At 52.8% G+C, this 15201-nt stretch overlaps 1 protein-coding gene across 1 annotated transcript; it reads left to right on the top strand.

The window, feature by feature from the left end:
* Positions 1 to 9314: 9314 nt before the first annotated feature.
* On the top strand, positions 9315 to 11485 carry LBX1 (ladybird homeobox 1). The gene is made up of 2 exons (XM_054163665.1): positions 9315 to 10112; positions 10420 to 11485. The coding sequence occupies exons 1-2, from the start codon at positions 9788 to 9790 to the stop codon at positions 10920 to 10922; spliced, it is 828 nt and encodes a 275-aa protein (XP_054019640.1). The 5' UTR covers positions 9315 to 9787; the 3' UTR covers positions 10923 to 11485.
* Positions 11486 to 15201: the final 3716 nt, after the last annotated feature.

Raw genomic sequence — 15201 nt, 5'->3', positions numbered from 1 at the left:
TGGTCTCCAGAGGCCCCCGGATGACTTATTATTAACGATGTCTTCTTATTATGGATGGTGATTTATTATCAGAATGATTCTATTTGTACTGGGTATGTTGTTCTGCTGCCAGCATAAAGCTCCTGCCATCTTCAGAGCAAAAGGTCATGTTCTTGCAGCACCACGTGCCCAGCTCTGCAAAGCTGAGCCAGTGGGTCTGCAGATTACACACATGCCCGGGGCAAAAGGGCAGAGACCAAAGAGAAGAGCGGTCCTGGTGCACCCACAGCATTGCAACTACTCCATAGCCACGGGGAACACGGGCATTTCTCCCACTACTGGACTTCACTGCTCCTTACCCTCTGTTTACAGCCCCTGTATGGAACGAGGTCACCACCTCAGAATCTGTATTCATCTCAAAAATATCCTGTCTTACCTAATTTTTACCTTGCTTAACCAGACAAGTGTTTAACCCTGGGAAATTGAAATCTCTTATCTACCCTGTCCTAGAGCCCGTGTACTCCAAGGCTCACAGACACTCTCGGTATAGTAAGGGACCATCTACAGTTTGGCAACAGGGCTGCAGGGCACCCCCGTTTCTTTACTGAGACTGAAAGCAGCAGCAGGCACACAGATTTGCAAGCCGGAAATCACAGAATGTAAAGTGCAGGAGGAGGGTTGCTCCTAAAAAGTTAACTCATGGTTTAGCATAGAGCGAGCTAGCCCCTGCATAGCTGCACTCAAACTTCTGAAGCGGCCGTCAGCCCAGGGTCCCTCTCCCCTCCGGCGGCGGGCGGCGACCGCGCAGCCTGCACACCCCGTGCGCCCCCTCTAGCGGCTGATGTACAGCCGCCCCTCCACCAGAGGCTGCCCTCTGCGTCCTGTACATCGAGGATTATTCTTCCATACTTCACAAGATTTCCATCCTCACTCTCCACAGGCCTGTCAAACCAGCCGTGGCCTTTCCCTGGTGTGAGGGAATCACAGAATCACAGCAACATTCAGGTTGAAAAAGACCCTCAGGATCACCAAGTCCAACCAATAAACCTACTCAACAAAGCTCTTCCCTAAACCATATCCCCAAGCACCACATCCAAACGCCTCCAGGGCTGGTGACTCAGCCACCTCCCTGGGCAGCACATTCCAATGCCTGACCACTCTGTCTATGAAAAACTTCTTCCTAATGTCCAGTCTAAACCTACCCAGTTGTAGCTTGAGGCCATTCCCTCTTGTTCTATCACTAATCAGCTGTGAGAAGAGACTAGCACCAGCCTGTCTACAACGTCCTTTCAGGTAGTTGTAAAGAGCAATGAGGTCTCCCCTCAGCCTCCTCTCCTCCAAACTAAACAGCCCCAGCTCCCTCAATCATTCCTCATAAGATTTATTCCCCAGGTCCTTCACCAGCTTCGTTGCCCTCCTCAGCACTCGCTCCTCGCATGCCTGTTATCTCTGCTACTTGCAGTTTAAATACTTCCCTTTCTGGGTCTTGCACACCACCCTTAGCTATTACTGAGGAACACTGGTAGGCCCTCATTAAGTTGTAACACTAACAACAGCAGATGCAGAGAACCTGACTGACTGTGTCACAGACAAGCAGAATCCAGAGCCACGTGTTGCAGCATATTTGGCATTAGCAAAGACCCTCTTTCCACACCTGTAGAAAGCAGCACAGCTAAATAGACCCAGAGGAGATTTCAAGCAGAAAAATGGGAGAAATCTTGATGTTGTTCACTATACATCCTTTACTCAGTGCTCAGGGGGGCGGAATATATATATATATATAAAGAAAAAGAAGGGAAAAAAACAGGCAGTCAAGTTCCACCGTCACAAGCAACTGTACATCAGCTGGAAAGAGCATTGGGTGCCAAGCAGGAGGATATGGGAATTTGGTGCCACAAGGTCACACAAGCTGAACAAAAGGGAGATGGACTGGACCTCAAGATGCCCAGAGGTAGAATCACTAAAGATGAGGCATTTTTGTAGCAATATTAAACCTCAGAGTTCAGAGCCTGAATCATTTCCTGAAGAGTGGGAATTAGGAAAATGCCTAACAGGAGAGATTTGTCCTACCCCCAGCCTCCCTCAGGAAGCTCTTCTCTCTCTCTTTCTCTCTCTCTCTCTCCAGCACTGGAAACAGGGAGGCAGCCTGACCCAGGAGCAATTGGTACAGAAACAATGTAAGGTGACAGCAGCTATTACACGGGGTAGGAAATGCCAGCCACCATTACAGAACATTAGAAGTACCCGAAGAAAGAGTCCACCTGAGGAATGTGTCTAAGGTTCCTGGGGCAGAAAGCAGAATAAAATAAACAGGAGCTGTAAGGTGTCCCATCAGAGGGGTCTGCTGACCATGGCCAAGCTGTTGGGGAAAGGTCACTTTTCAAGGCAGGTCTGAGATTTTCAAGGCAGGTCTAAGACAGGCCTCAAGCAGGATGCACAGAGCAGCTTGGCACTGACAAGCAGTGCACAAGAGCCCTGTGTCTAGCAGCAAGGGCTGGGAGAGGTTTGAGAACCATCTTGAGAACCACCCTGCCATGGATGGAGGCCATAAAGATGCAATAGTATAGCCTGGCCTTTGGCAAGAGAAAGAGGGGAATAGAGAAGAGGAAAACTGCAATACCCTGATTGGATCTAAGCTGATGTACCTGCAGCTAAATAGGGCTGTGGTTTGGAAGGAAAAGAGTAAGATTTATCTGAGGCTTTGCAAACTCACCTCACATGTGAGTTGACAACAAATGAACTGCTGTTTGACCCTATCTCTAGCTGCTACCACATCATAATAGGACCCAAGAGGAACATGGGGAGCAAACTCGAAGGGATGGATTTTTAGGGACATTTTTCTTTCCAGCAGCACTTGTCTGAGCTTGCTGAGGTCCCATGAGGTCAGATGAGGTAGGATGCAAAAAATGAGGGATGAAAAAATAGGAACACTGAAAGAAAGGGGGGAAAAAAGCGACATGTAGGGAGGAGCAGCACTCGAAGTTGGAAGCAATCACAGCCAAGCTCTGGCTTTGCATCTTGGTGCCGGTTTTTTGCAACAGCTGGAAATATTAGTTTTTAATTCTTTTCCTTGCTGCAGTTGTTGGCAGGGGAGGGGAAGGGGGAAGGAAAGGGGGGGGGGGGTCACCTTCAAAAAAAAAAAAGAAATACAAATAACTGCTTTAAGAGGAAACTTTTTGCTGCTGTAATTTATTGGAAGGCAAAATGAGCTCCGATTACATTATCCACCCGCAGTGTGCCGGCAACGTGTACTTCGGATATTGCGCTATAATCCAATGACTACTCCTGAATTATTAACACCAAGTTGTTATTAGAAGTTGCCTGGCTTATTTCCGCCATTCTCCCACACACACTCCCTTTATTAAGTTTCAATTGATTCTCCACACCTCCTCCTGCCCCCCAAAAACGAACCTTCGCCTCCCCGGCTCCTTCATAGCTGCCACAAACGTTACTTGTACTTGGCAGCCTGGTGAATTATTCACGCGTGCCGGGAGCGGCGGAAATATTACAGGTCTCGGAGGAGCCTGTGAGGCTCGGCTGTCACAGCCCTTGGGTGGCTGTATCGTCGTAGTCGTCGTTGTCGTCGTCCCCTCGCCCAGCCCGGCAAAGTTTTGTCGAGCCTAGAGGGGAGGTGGGGGACAACGGGAGCATTTCCCCCGTCGCTCTTCTCGGGGCCGAAGTGGGCACCACCCCGAGGCTCGCCACACGCATACCAGTCCTGTGGAACCCGGGAGCGATAGGGCAACCCATCCGCCTCCGGGCGCCTGTTCTCACCTCCCCTACGCCCATTCCTTCCGTCTCAGAACGAGCTCCGCTGCCGCAAAGCGCTGGTTCCTCCTGTAGCCGAAGAGGGCTGGGGAGAAGGCTGCGCCCCGTCCCAAACCAGGAGTGACCTAGGGGACAGCTAGGGTCTGAACAGAGGGTGGCAGCTGTGACGCTCCCCTCCGACCGGTCTACCCCACCTGCCCCGCGACCCAGCCTTGCCTCCGCCGGGATTGGGGTGGGGAGGGGGGATCCCGAGAGCTGCTAAATCTCTGGCACCCACAGAGCCTGGCATTGCCTGAAATGTCCCTGCCGACTCCGTCCCAGCCCCCTGCCCTCCAGAGGGGTCCTGCAATTTGCGTTTATCGAAATACTTAATTTATAAAACATAATAATAAACCCCAAGTTTCTCGTCTTGCCTGGAGATGGGACGGGCGCGTCCCGGCTCCTCTTCCCGGGCAGCCTGTAATCACTCGGATTTCTTGGACTGAAAAATAAAATACTGGAGTTTAAAATAATAAAAATGCGTTCGGATGTTTGTATTCGCCTTTCCCCCTCGGCACCCTATCGTCGCGGGAAAACCTGGGGTCTGGCTGGGGAGCCAGGAGAGCAGACCAGCTTCCCAGTTCCCCCAGAGCCCGCGAAAACCCCGAATCCGCTTGGAGGGGTCCCCGGCCGTGCTAAGAGGAGAGAGGACATGCTGGCCCTCGGTGCTTGGCGGTGAGGCGACCAGAGAAGTTGATTCGCCCTGAGAGTTACTTTTAATTTGTGCTTTACAACGGCTTGAGGAGTAGGTGGGGTCCCCATTTTTCCTCACACTCCGAGAGCATCCTCGCTAACACTGGCCCAGGGGCTCGCTCAAATTTAGGCTCATTCCCCTGTCCTGGCCCTGCGGCAGAGTGACGGGAGGGGCACTGGGTACCGCCGTGCCCAGCTTTACTCCGCAGGGTCTTTTTGGGGAGGAAGCAAATTGTCCCCTGGGGTGGGCAGGGAGTAGCTGGACTCTAGTTCCACTGGATCTGGCGCCGATGGGTCTCCCCAGGGGTTCCTTCGCAAACGAAAAAGCCCCGGGGAGAGGCAGAGAGACGAGCAACGCGCTGCCTGCCGGCCGGGGGACGCTGCTGCGTTCTCCCTGGATCCAGGCAGGGTTTCTGGGATGGCGGATTTCGTCCCTGCCTGGCCCTGCGCAGGTCCTACACCCGCTGCTGGAGCCCCCGAGGGAACGGCGGCTTCTCCCTTTTTCTCTGCCGGTGAATGGCCGGGGCTTCTCGGGGACAGTGAGCTCTAGAAGAGACGAGCGGGAGTGCTGCTTCTGGCCTCAGCTCCTCGGACTCGGGTCACGTTTATTTTTGGTGCAGGGAAGTTTTTTTCCCTCGCAGGGAGCAGGTTGCGAGGGAAGGAAGGAGCGGGCGATAGCTGTAAAATTACTTCGAAAGATGGGCTTTTCCTGGAAGTTTCCTCCCAGTCTCACATTGCCTCTCGTGTCCCCTCCCCACCCCCCTCACGCCCCCGAAACCCCCTCCCCAGCATAGCCGGGAACCGGTGAACGCTCAGCTCGGGGCGGTTGTTTTTCAAGGGGAAAAACAACGAACAGTATTCAGTCGGGGCAGGGGACACCTGTGGATGCATTTTACCGGACGTTTTGCAGTAGAGGTTTAGGACAGGGGATCTCGGACCCCGCGGCAGCTCTCCCTCTGCCAGACTCCACGGCGGGTATCACCGGGCTCTCTCAACACTTGCAGTCCCAGACTTGGAAGGTGCTTAAAAAAACCAAAAAGAACAATTATTTCCAAGGTTCTCAGCTCTCCACCCCGACCCTGTGTGGGATGGTGTCCCAGGACCCGTCCTTCGCTGTCAGCTGGAGAGTAGGAAAGCAGAAAGTTTACTCTTCCCGCTGCTAACAGGGAGCTGTAACGTGTTTAGACCATTTAAACTAAGCAGACATAACTGGGAGCCATGCACGGCTCAGCTATGCCGAGAAAGGAGGTGTCATTTGTACGCAGTTACTTTGGTGATCAACACTTTGAATGATTTATGCCTCTTACTTTAATTATATTCCTGTGACATTTTCCTGGACAAAAGTGGGCCGCACACAGCCAAAACCAGGCAGCCCCGGCAGTGCCCTGGACTCTGCCTGCCGTGCCCGGAACGGCTCCGGGCCACGGCGGGGGGCAGCCACGCCAACACCCCAAAATAAAGCTCAGGCAGCGGAGAGGGGAGATGTCATCAAAGATGCTACTCGTATCTAGAGTAGTTTCCGATTCTGAGGTAGTTTTCTGCTCCGTGAAGGAGAAAAGGCCGCTCTTCTATTCACTTTTCTTCCCTAGTGAAAGGCAATGACCAGGAGTGACACTTCCTCGACGGCTCTGGAGACTCCTTCATCCATCCCCAGGGACAGTGAGGGGCAGCCGTTCCCCACCGCCAGGCCAGCTCCCCCGCCTATGCTTTTCGGCCGGGGACCCGAGCCAAACTTTTTTCTGCCTGCACCAGTAAGGAACCAGTGCCGAGTCCTCGCTCAGAGGGGCTGGAGCTGGCAGAAGGGGATGGGGTTGAAGCTCTTCAGACGATTATTTTTTCCCCAAACGACTCCAAAATTGGGAGGTACGACCCACAGCTGCCTCCCGGCGGGACAGACAGAAGAACATGTAGGGATGCGGAGTTCGGTGACAGTGGCCCCCAGTGCAGCCGGGGCCCATCCTGGGGCCCTCCGAGAACTGAAAGATGCAACGGGACCTGCCGCGGGGCACCGAGGGTCCCTAATTCCAGGCTGGGTGACAATGGGGCTGTCAAAAAAAAAAAAAAAAAACGGCAAAATAAAATAAATAAAAATCATTAAATTTAGAAGGGTGTGGAGGATGAATGCTGAGCTGTTCCCCTAAGCCGGGGCGAGGGCAACCCAGCCTGCCCATCCTCTGATTTTTAGCCGCCTCCGGAGGGTAAAGGAGTCGTTTGCGAGAGGCGAGTTACAGCGGATGCAAAAGCAAAGTGAGCTCAAAGAAAAACACCAAAGCCACCAATCGGCCAATGACCAGAAAAGAGCCCAGGGGTGAAAGGGTCGGCTGGACACCACCGGGACAGCCAGAGGGTGCCTAGGGGACTTGGGAGGAGGAAGGGTTGAGACCTGCCTTCTCCTCTCTCAATGAGGTTCTGCTTGGTGAAGGAGGGAGGCGTTGGGCACAAGGACAAGCGGCAGGCCTGAAGCCACGGCGCTGAGCTACTCGTGCAAAGATTGACCCTGCCTATGCTCGGCCCAGCAGCGGCCCAGGCAAACGAAGAAGGGTCCTTCTGAGCCGGGGAGCCTATCCTGAGGCAGCTGATGACCCTTCCGAGACCTGCCTCTACTTGAGACCTAAAAAAGCCGGGAGTGCATTTAAAGTTCTGTTTCCTCGCTCAGGCACGAGAAGAATGGTGAGGGCTAGGAGGGGACATCAGGGGATCGGGAAAGGTTTGCCATTCTTCTCTGCGTCTGGCGCGGTTCTGGCCCTGCCTGCAGCAGAGCGGACTGAGATAGGGGTGCGGGTGCCAATTGCGCCCTGGGTCCTCGTCCTGCTCCGGGGGGAAGGCAGGGCAGGCTGAGTCCTGCTGTCGGCGGCTTGGCACATCCCAAAAGTCCGCCAACCCGCCCAAACTCTCACCCAGGAACGACATTATTTTTCTTTCTTTCCACGCCCCCCCTGCGCTCCCCCCCCCCCCTTTTTTTTTTTTTTCCCATTTTTTTTTCCTCCCCCTAATCTTATTTCTGTAATTATAACACCAGCATCCCCGGCTGAGTTCTCAATAAAACCTGGATCCTGACATAAAACGCCACGCTGGAAAATAATGCAAGGGGACACAAGGGAGAGGAGGAAAGTCTCTAATTGGTTAAAATATGTTTAAATCACTTCATAAAACCCAAGCAAAGCGAAGCAAATAATCCACCTAGCAAAGCAAAGAAGCAGGGCGATTTAGAATCAGTGTAATTCTCTCCCCCCCGACCGGCTCCCCCCCAGCTCCACGCAGTATTTGATATGATGAATAACCCAATATAGGCCTTTAAAAATAGGTCACTGCATAAAGAGACTCCCAGAGAGCTATAAAAAATGGGAAGAGGGCGCTTTAAGGAGAGGAGCCATTTGCTTCTTTTGTGCTTGTTTGGTACCTAGCGGCCTGGGAGCTGCCAGCCGCTCTCCTCCTGCCCGTCAAGGTGAGGAGGGAAAGTTGGGGCCGTCCCCAACACTGGGCTCTCCTCCAGCCTTGCCTCCTCGAGATGCGTCCGGCAGCCGCCGCCCGCCCCGTCTAGCCCAAGCTCGGTCCGAGGGGAGCGTGGGGGGTGCCCGTGAGTGGGGTGGGGGTCAGGCAGCTCACCCCAAGGCCCTGGGGCTTTGTCTCCAGCCCTGCGGAGCGTCGAGACCGGTGAGCTCGTGGACCGAGTAAAAGGAATATTAAAGAGCATTCCCGGTCACCTCAGACGGCCACTCCGAGCCAGATCGGGTTTTCCCCGAGAGTGGGGGTCTTAGATAGCCACGCCGCCGTTGTCCCCACTCCAGAGCCGCCCGCACGCTTGCAGTAAAAGGCCTCAGGCTCGAAACCCTCCTCCCCGGCCCCGACACAGGGCTTTCATGGGCGGCAAAGCCTGAGCGCTGCCTACCCCTTCTCTCCGCGTTTCCGCCGTTCGGGGTCACCCGCCACCCACGGCGTTAACGGAGCCAAAGAAGCCGCCGACATCCCAGGAGCGAACCCGGCCCTCTCCCGCCGCGCAGCCCCTCCGCGGGCACCCCGACACCGCCACTCTCCCTGGGGGGGCCCTGTCCCGCTGCACAGCTGCCCCCGTCCCGCCCCCAGCAGCCCACTCCGACACAGGGCGCTGGGAAAGAGGAGCACGACAAATTCGGCGGAAACCTTCGGATTTTATTGGAAAGGAAAGATCTGCCTTACCTGAAACCAGGCTCTCCCCTTCTTCCCCTCATTAAAAAAAAAAAAATCAATCGGCTCTGGGTAGAGCTGGAGAGAGAAATTTTAAATAAATAATCTAGTAGCCGAAATTATCAGGAGGGAGAAACAGAAGGAAAAAAAAAATCTTGGGGGAAAAGGGAAAAAAAAATAAAAAAGAAGAAGAAGAAGGAAAAAAAAAAGAGGAGAAAAAAAAAAGAGAGATACCAAGATACCGACGGATATTTTTCGTTTTGTTTTGTTTTCCCTTATTATTATTTTTCACTACACTGTATTATCCTGATGCAATAAAGGCTGGTTTGTAATGTAATTTAAGAATATATATGTCCAAACAAATAGCAGGGCCAGAATATGACAAGTGCATTCAGCATTATAATTCAACTGGGCTCCACCTCCATACCGCCTCCTAATTAATGGGTCTCCGAACTTGCAAAAGCCTGCATTGGACAGAGAGAGAGAGAGAGCAAGAGAGAGAGAGAGAGAGAGAGGGCGAAAAGTGTCATTGAAGATAATTGATTACCTCCCAATCAACAATAACTTGTTAGCAATAGTCAATTACCCCGTCTCTTCTCGCCTCTTTCCCTCTGGTCCGAGGTCTCGGTGCGAGGGCTGCTCTCCCCATCTCCGAAGACGTCTTTTTCTTCTTCTTTTTTCTTTCCCCTTTTTTCTTTTTTCCCCCAATTATTTTTTGGGGTATTCGCTTGCGGGGTTGGGGGGAGGGCAGAGAAAGTGCTGCAATTTGGGGTGTTTCTTAAAATAGCAGCTGGAAAGAGGAAGAGAGGAGAGAGAGCGAGCGGAGAGTGAGAGGAGGGGGGGAGGGAAATCCCCGACCCAAAACGCTGGGACAGGAGGTGCGGCAGGACCACCTCCCGGCGAGGGACCGACGGCAACTCTGCTCTGCTCCCGACCGCCGCCCGCCACCCGTTGCCCTGCCCGCCGCCCGACGTGGCTCTCCCCGGCAGGACCCGGGGCTACTCCGCCAGAGTTGGAGGTGGGCTTCAACTTTCGCTCACTGTCTCCGCCGCCGTCGCCCCGCGGTCCTGCCGGGGGCTTCTCCCCGCGGCAGCGCATCCCCGTCGCTGGTGGGGAAGGCAGCCCCGCGCGGCCGGGCCCCACCATGACTTCCAAAGAAGAGCCCAAGCCCTCCTCGGGGGAAGAACGGCGGCGGAGCCCCTTGGATCACCTCCCACCGCCGGCCAACTCCAACAAGCCTCTCACCCCCTTCAGCATCGAGGACATCCTCAACAAGCCCTCGGTGCGGAGAAGTTACACCCTCTGCGGAGCGGCCCACCTCCTCTCCGCCGCCGAGAAGCACCCCCCAGCCGGTCTGCCCCTCTCCGGCCGGGCGCTGCTCTCCCAAACCTCCCCCCTCTGCGCCCTGGAAGAGCTGGCCAGCAAGACCTTCAAGGGGCTGGAAGTCAGCGTGCTGCAGGCTGCAGAAGGTAAGCTCCTGGCAGAGTTGGGGGGATCCTCCCGCGGGTGAGAGCCCCCTTCCTCCACACGGCCTGTTTGTCCTTCCCGCCCCCAGATCTCCCGGGGTGTCGCACGGGGTGGGATAGGGGGTCCTGGGTGGCCGGTAGCGGGCGGCATCCTCTACCCGGGGCCCTCGGGATGTGTGAATGGTGGCTCTGCCCCGCTTCCCGATACCGACAGGGCAGGGGCGTGGGGTCCGGGGACTCGCGTGGGAGGCGGGGGGGTTGGGGGGGGGGACATGGGGACAGCGGCGACAATCTGGCGACTCGTCGGCAGGCAGGGACGGGATGACGATCTTCGGACAGCGGCAAACGCCGAAGAAGCGTCGAAAGTCGCGGACGGCCTTCACCAACCACCAGATCTACGAGCTGGAGAAGCGGTTCCTCTACCAAAAATACCTGTCACCGGCGGACCGGGATCAGATCGCCCAGCAACTGGGGCTCACGAACGCCCAAGTCATCACCTGGTTCCAGAACCGCCGCGCCAAGCTCAAGAGAGATCTGGAGGAGATGAAGGCCGACGTGGAATCGGCCAAAAAGCTGGGCCCCAACCCCGCCGTGGACATCGTGGCCTTGGCCGAGCTGGAGCCCAGTGCCGAGGGCAGGGGCAAGGCGAGGCCCGGTTCCCCACCGCCGCCCCCCGCCGCCGCCCGGGAGCCCGGCGCCCCGCCGCCACCCCACCCCGCCTCGCCCCCCACGGAGCGGCCCCGCAGCCGCCGGGACAGCGAAGAGGAGGAGGACGAGGAGGAGGAGGACGTGGAGATAGACGTGGATGACTGAGGGTCGGCCGGCGGGCCTCCCCAACCCCACCATACTCCCTCCCCCGCCCGGTTCCGCTACCCCCCCACCCCGGCAGCTCCAAACTGGCACCCTTGGCCCGACCCTGGCAGCGCGGCGAGGCGGCTGCTCCCGCTTGGTCGGAGCAATAAGCAATAGAAACCCACCGCAAACACCCACAAACAACAATTAATTTAAGGTAGAGTCGATTATCCCTCCGCCTGTCACATCTTCGGAATGGTGCAATTACGGACGGCTTCTGTATAAATATTTAAACGTATATATTGGATTTTTTTTTCCCTTCCCCCTTCTTTTTGAGGTTTCGATTATTATTATTTTTTTTTAATAGCTATCACTGACGATTATTTTGTCTATAAGGGACACGCGTAACCTTGGAATAAACTCGGCTTCCGACAGATGTTTGGGTAGGCAGTTGTTTTCAAAGACTTCCGAAACGAACCACTTTAGAAGAGATTTGAGTTAGGGTTAATACAGCAACAGCAAAAATTAGCCACTTTCCTTTCCTTGCATGTTTCAGATGTGCACGAAGCAATTATTATTATTTTTGTTTTCCTTTAAAAAAAAAATAATTTTTCCTTTTACAATCTTGGGGAACTTAGGGATGGGTTATAATGCAAGTGGAAAAATATATACTTTCTTTTTTTTCCTAGAACATAGAGATTTGTCTCCAATGCAATTTCTGCCTCATTTTACCAATTAAAAGCTATTTTTACCATTTTCTGCTATTGTTGTGCTTTTATTAAAAAGCTGCCTTTCGTATTTTTGATATGAAGGTAGTAGCAAAAAGGGAAAAAAAAAGGGGAAAAAAAGAAAAAAATAAAATAAAAAACCCTAGAATTATTTTTTACTCTTTTTAGAATTTTTTTGCATGCTAGGGAAGATAAAATAAAATTTAAAAAAATCTCAAGAGCAAGACATTTAAATATTACACTATAAATTTAAAAAGAAATAAATGTACAGATTTAAGACCTGGTTTTGTTTGAATTGTACAAATTTTAAAAGGCCTGCTATTTAAGTTCCGATAGGGACAATGTCTTTTTGTTTACTGTCTCTTAGAATTGTACAGATAGCTCTTTTTCCGATACAATAAAATCTTTACCATTTTAATATACTTTTAACGTCCTCCTTTGTCAACGGAAACCCGCTGCGCTGGTCCGAGGTTACCACAGATTTTTCTCCCCACACTCAGAAATCTCCCATCCCGTTTGCATTTAAAGTTACTTGAACCTGGGAGGAGAACACGGGGAAGGACCGCACGAGCGAGAATTTTATGACATTATTTCTTGTTGTTCATTCATTTTTTTAAGGTTAATGCCCAGGTACCGACGGATCAGTCAGGCCGGAGGTGCGAGAGGGCTGCCCAGCGCGGAGGATGCGGGCGGCGGCGGCGGGAGCTCAGAGGCGCAAGCGGAGCCACTGGCACCCCCCCACTCCCGCCTCCAGCGGGGCATTCCTAGCCCGAAATTAGAAAGGAAAGGGAGGGTGGAAAAAATGTATAAAAGGGGGGAAAAAATCCAAATCTGAGCGGAGGAGAAGGAATTGTCACTGGGTTGGACAAAAGGAGAGAGGTGAATGAGTGGGGGGTGCTGCCCTCCGAACCCTCGCTCCTGGGCAAAACCGCTGCCGCAAGGACACGAGGGTGGAAAATGGTTCATTTCCTCCCTTCCTTCTTTTCTTTTCTTTTCTTTTTTTCCCCTTTCCCTCCCTGTCTGCCTTTTTCTCTCTCTCCCCACCCCCCCTTCTCCCCCCCCCCCCCCTTTTTTTTTTTCTTTATTTTTTTTTTGGCCAAAATTATTGCTGTGGTGAATGTGTTTTCTCTTGGCAGCGTGACCTGCCTTTGCAGTCGAGCAACGTGTGTTTCTCTCTATTCTTCGCAAAATTTATGTGAGAAAGACAAATCTGGTGTACAGTGGCAGAGCTCGGCAGAGAAGTGTCCAGATAAGACAGGGTTGGTTTGTGGGTTGGATTTTTTTTTTTTTTTTTTTTTTTTGGTCCAGTTTCTCCGAGGCTAAATAAATCTTTCTCCTCTTTGAGAATGGATGGGGTTGTAATTTTTAGCGTAAAGCATGAAAACTGGGGACAAATGAGCCCTCTTCTCTGAAGTGACAAGCGACAATGGAGCATATACAGCCTCCTGCGGTTCGCCATGCTGAAACAAGCGTGCCCCTCCGCAGCAGAGAGAAGGCGAGCGCTTGGAGACCATATGGTTTTTGAATTTTCTTCACAATTTCCAGACAATTTGATGGATTAGGTTAACCCTCCCTTCCACTGTTTAACTCCACAACAATGGAAGCAGAGCTGTTCTCCCTTCGTCGGGGCATCTGTGCGCTTCTATTCTTCTCTCTTTCTCTCTTGGTATTTGGAACAAGCCTATGAATTACAATGAAATTCACTTTTCTTTAGTATTATTTGGAAGAGCACTTGTTTTCCGCCACCTCCCGCCCCAACCCCGCCATCTCTATTTTTTTTTTCCTTCCCTTTTTTCTTGTTTTGTCGTGAGGGGTTTTTTTTTGGGGGGGGGTTGGTTTGGTTTTTACCTCCGAATGATAGCTTTGACTTCTGTCCAGATCTCTCGGAAAGCCTTCAATCTTGTCCTTAAGTGTTTTTATGCTAAACAGGCAAATCGTAAATGCTGAGAAACTGTGACATTTATGTGAAGATCTAGTTAAAGGGCTTTATTTGTTTTCTTTATCTGTTGGTTTTTTTTTTTTTTCCTTCAACACCTCCCCCCCCATTCCCTCTCCTCTTCCCCCTCCTCTCCTGTCCTCTCCCTCCCCCCAGTCTTTTATTCTTTTGTCTTGGAACGGATTTAATGAGGCTGCAAACACTACAACTCAATATAACCAAGAAATAAAAAAAGAAGAGGAAGGGTGTCTGGGTATATGGAAAACAGGCTGGGAGTTAATTTGGATTTCTGATCCATTGACTCCTGTGTGCACAGAGGAGGGATTGCCGGGGCCTCCTTGCACCCGCAGAAGTTTGCCACACGTGGTTGGGGCGGGTTGGTAAATAAAGCTTCCTCTCGAAGATTTGCAGCGTGCTAATTTGGCTCGCTCCCCATTTCCAAATAACTGCAATTTTGGTTATTTAATTTGCATATTGAAAACCAAAAGGATTTTTTTTTTAGTTTTGTTTTGTTTTGATTTGTTCAGGGGTTTGTTTGGGTTTTTTTAGCTTCAAAGTAAAGCGCAGGTTTGTGCCTTTCGTTTTTCATACATTTCGAAAAGCACCGTTCTCTGAGATTACCTAGACGAGGTTTATTGATCGAGGTTTGCTCCTTCTTGAATTTCATATACAATCTGGAATTGTTGGGGGTTTTTTCACTCTTATTTTTAATTTCTTTTTTTCTCTCTCTTTTATTTTTTATTTTCTTTCCCCCCCAGCGATAGGGACGCAGTGACAGCGCTGAATCGTGCCCTTTGGGTCTGACCCAGCTCCGGGCCTTCCCCGTCTGTTGCTGCCGGGACAGCGATCCGGACAGCGGGCAGAGCCCGCACCGAACCCCTCTTGCCCACTCCGCTCCTCGGAATTACCCTGTACCCCTATACCAGCCGATCCTGCGGGCAGAGGATCTGCCTCACTGCCCCAGTCGCCAGGACCCGCTCTGCCCCAGAGAAAGGGAGAGCTGGGCCGCGACCCCGGGGACCTGCTGGTCGGGGCAGTCGGCACATCGGCCCCCTCATCTGACTTTCTCTCTGCTTCTGGTGTTTCCTGCGTGGATTCACAGCGGGGCTGGGGGGGGCGGGGAAGTTATCCCATCCCCGGGTAAACACGGAACGTTTCGGTGTTCCTTGCCCCCGGCCCAGTGTCCCGTGGCCCTTCTTCCCGCGATTCCCTCCGTAGGGAAGTGGACAAGGGGCAGAGGGAGAGACTGGCCTTTCCCAAGCGGATCAAATCGAAAAGGGTCCGTATTCAAGCGGGGAAGGCGGAATTCTCAGTGCGGGGTGAGGGGGTGGGAAAGGCTCAAATCCGCTCAAGGAGGGCTGCGAAATCTCCCCAGCTCCTGGCTTGGGGAGGTGAAAACCCGCAGTTTGGCAAAAGGGTGTGAGGGAGCCGGCTTTGCCCCAGGTACCTCCCGTCGGGGCAGGCAGGTGCGGGTAGGCACAGCGCAGTGGCTATACCCCTGTCCCGCGCATGACCACCCCTAGGCCAGACCGCATCCCGGCCAGTGTTGCTCCCTCCCAGAAGAAATCCATTTTTCAAATGCAGAAGCCTGTGCACTCCCTGCGCTGCCCTCAGCCCTTCCTGCGCCCCCAAACCT

This window comes from Dryobates pubescens, chromosome 8, assembly GCF_014839835.1.
Source record: "Dryobates pubescens isolate bDryPub1 chromosome 8, bDryPub1.pri, whole genome shotgun sequence".
Lineage (NCBI taxonomy): Eukaryota > Metazoa > Chordata > Aves > Piciformes > Picidae > Dryobates > Dryobates pubescens.
Note: the sequence above shows the minus strand (reverse complement) of the source record. Positions and strands in the feature narration are given on the sequence as shown.

What these genes read in the sequence shown, in the direction of transcription:
- LBX1 (XM_054163665.1), top strand. Translation starts at nt 9,788, where the DNA reads ATGACTTCCAAAGAAGAGCCCAAGCCCTCCTCGGGGGAAGAACGGCGG. An exon ending in CGTGCTGCAGGCTGCAGAAG is followed by an intron (nt 10,113 to 10,419) that starts GTAAGCTCCTGG and finishes ACTCGTCGGCAG; the next exon opens with GCAGGGACGGGATGACGATC.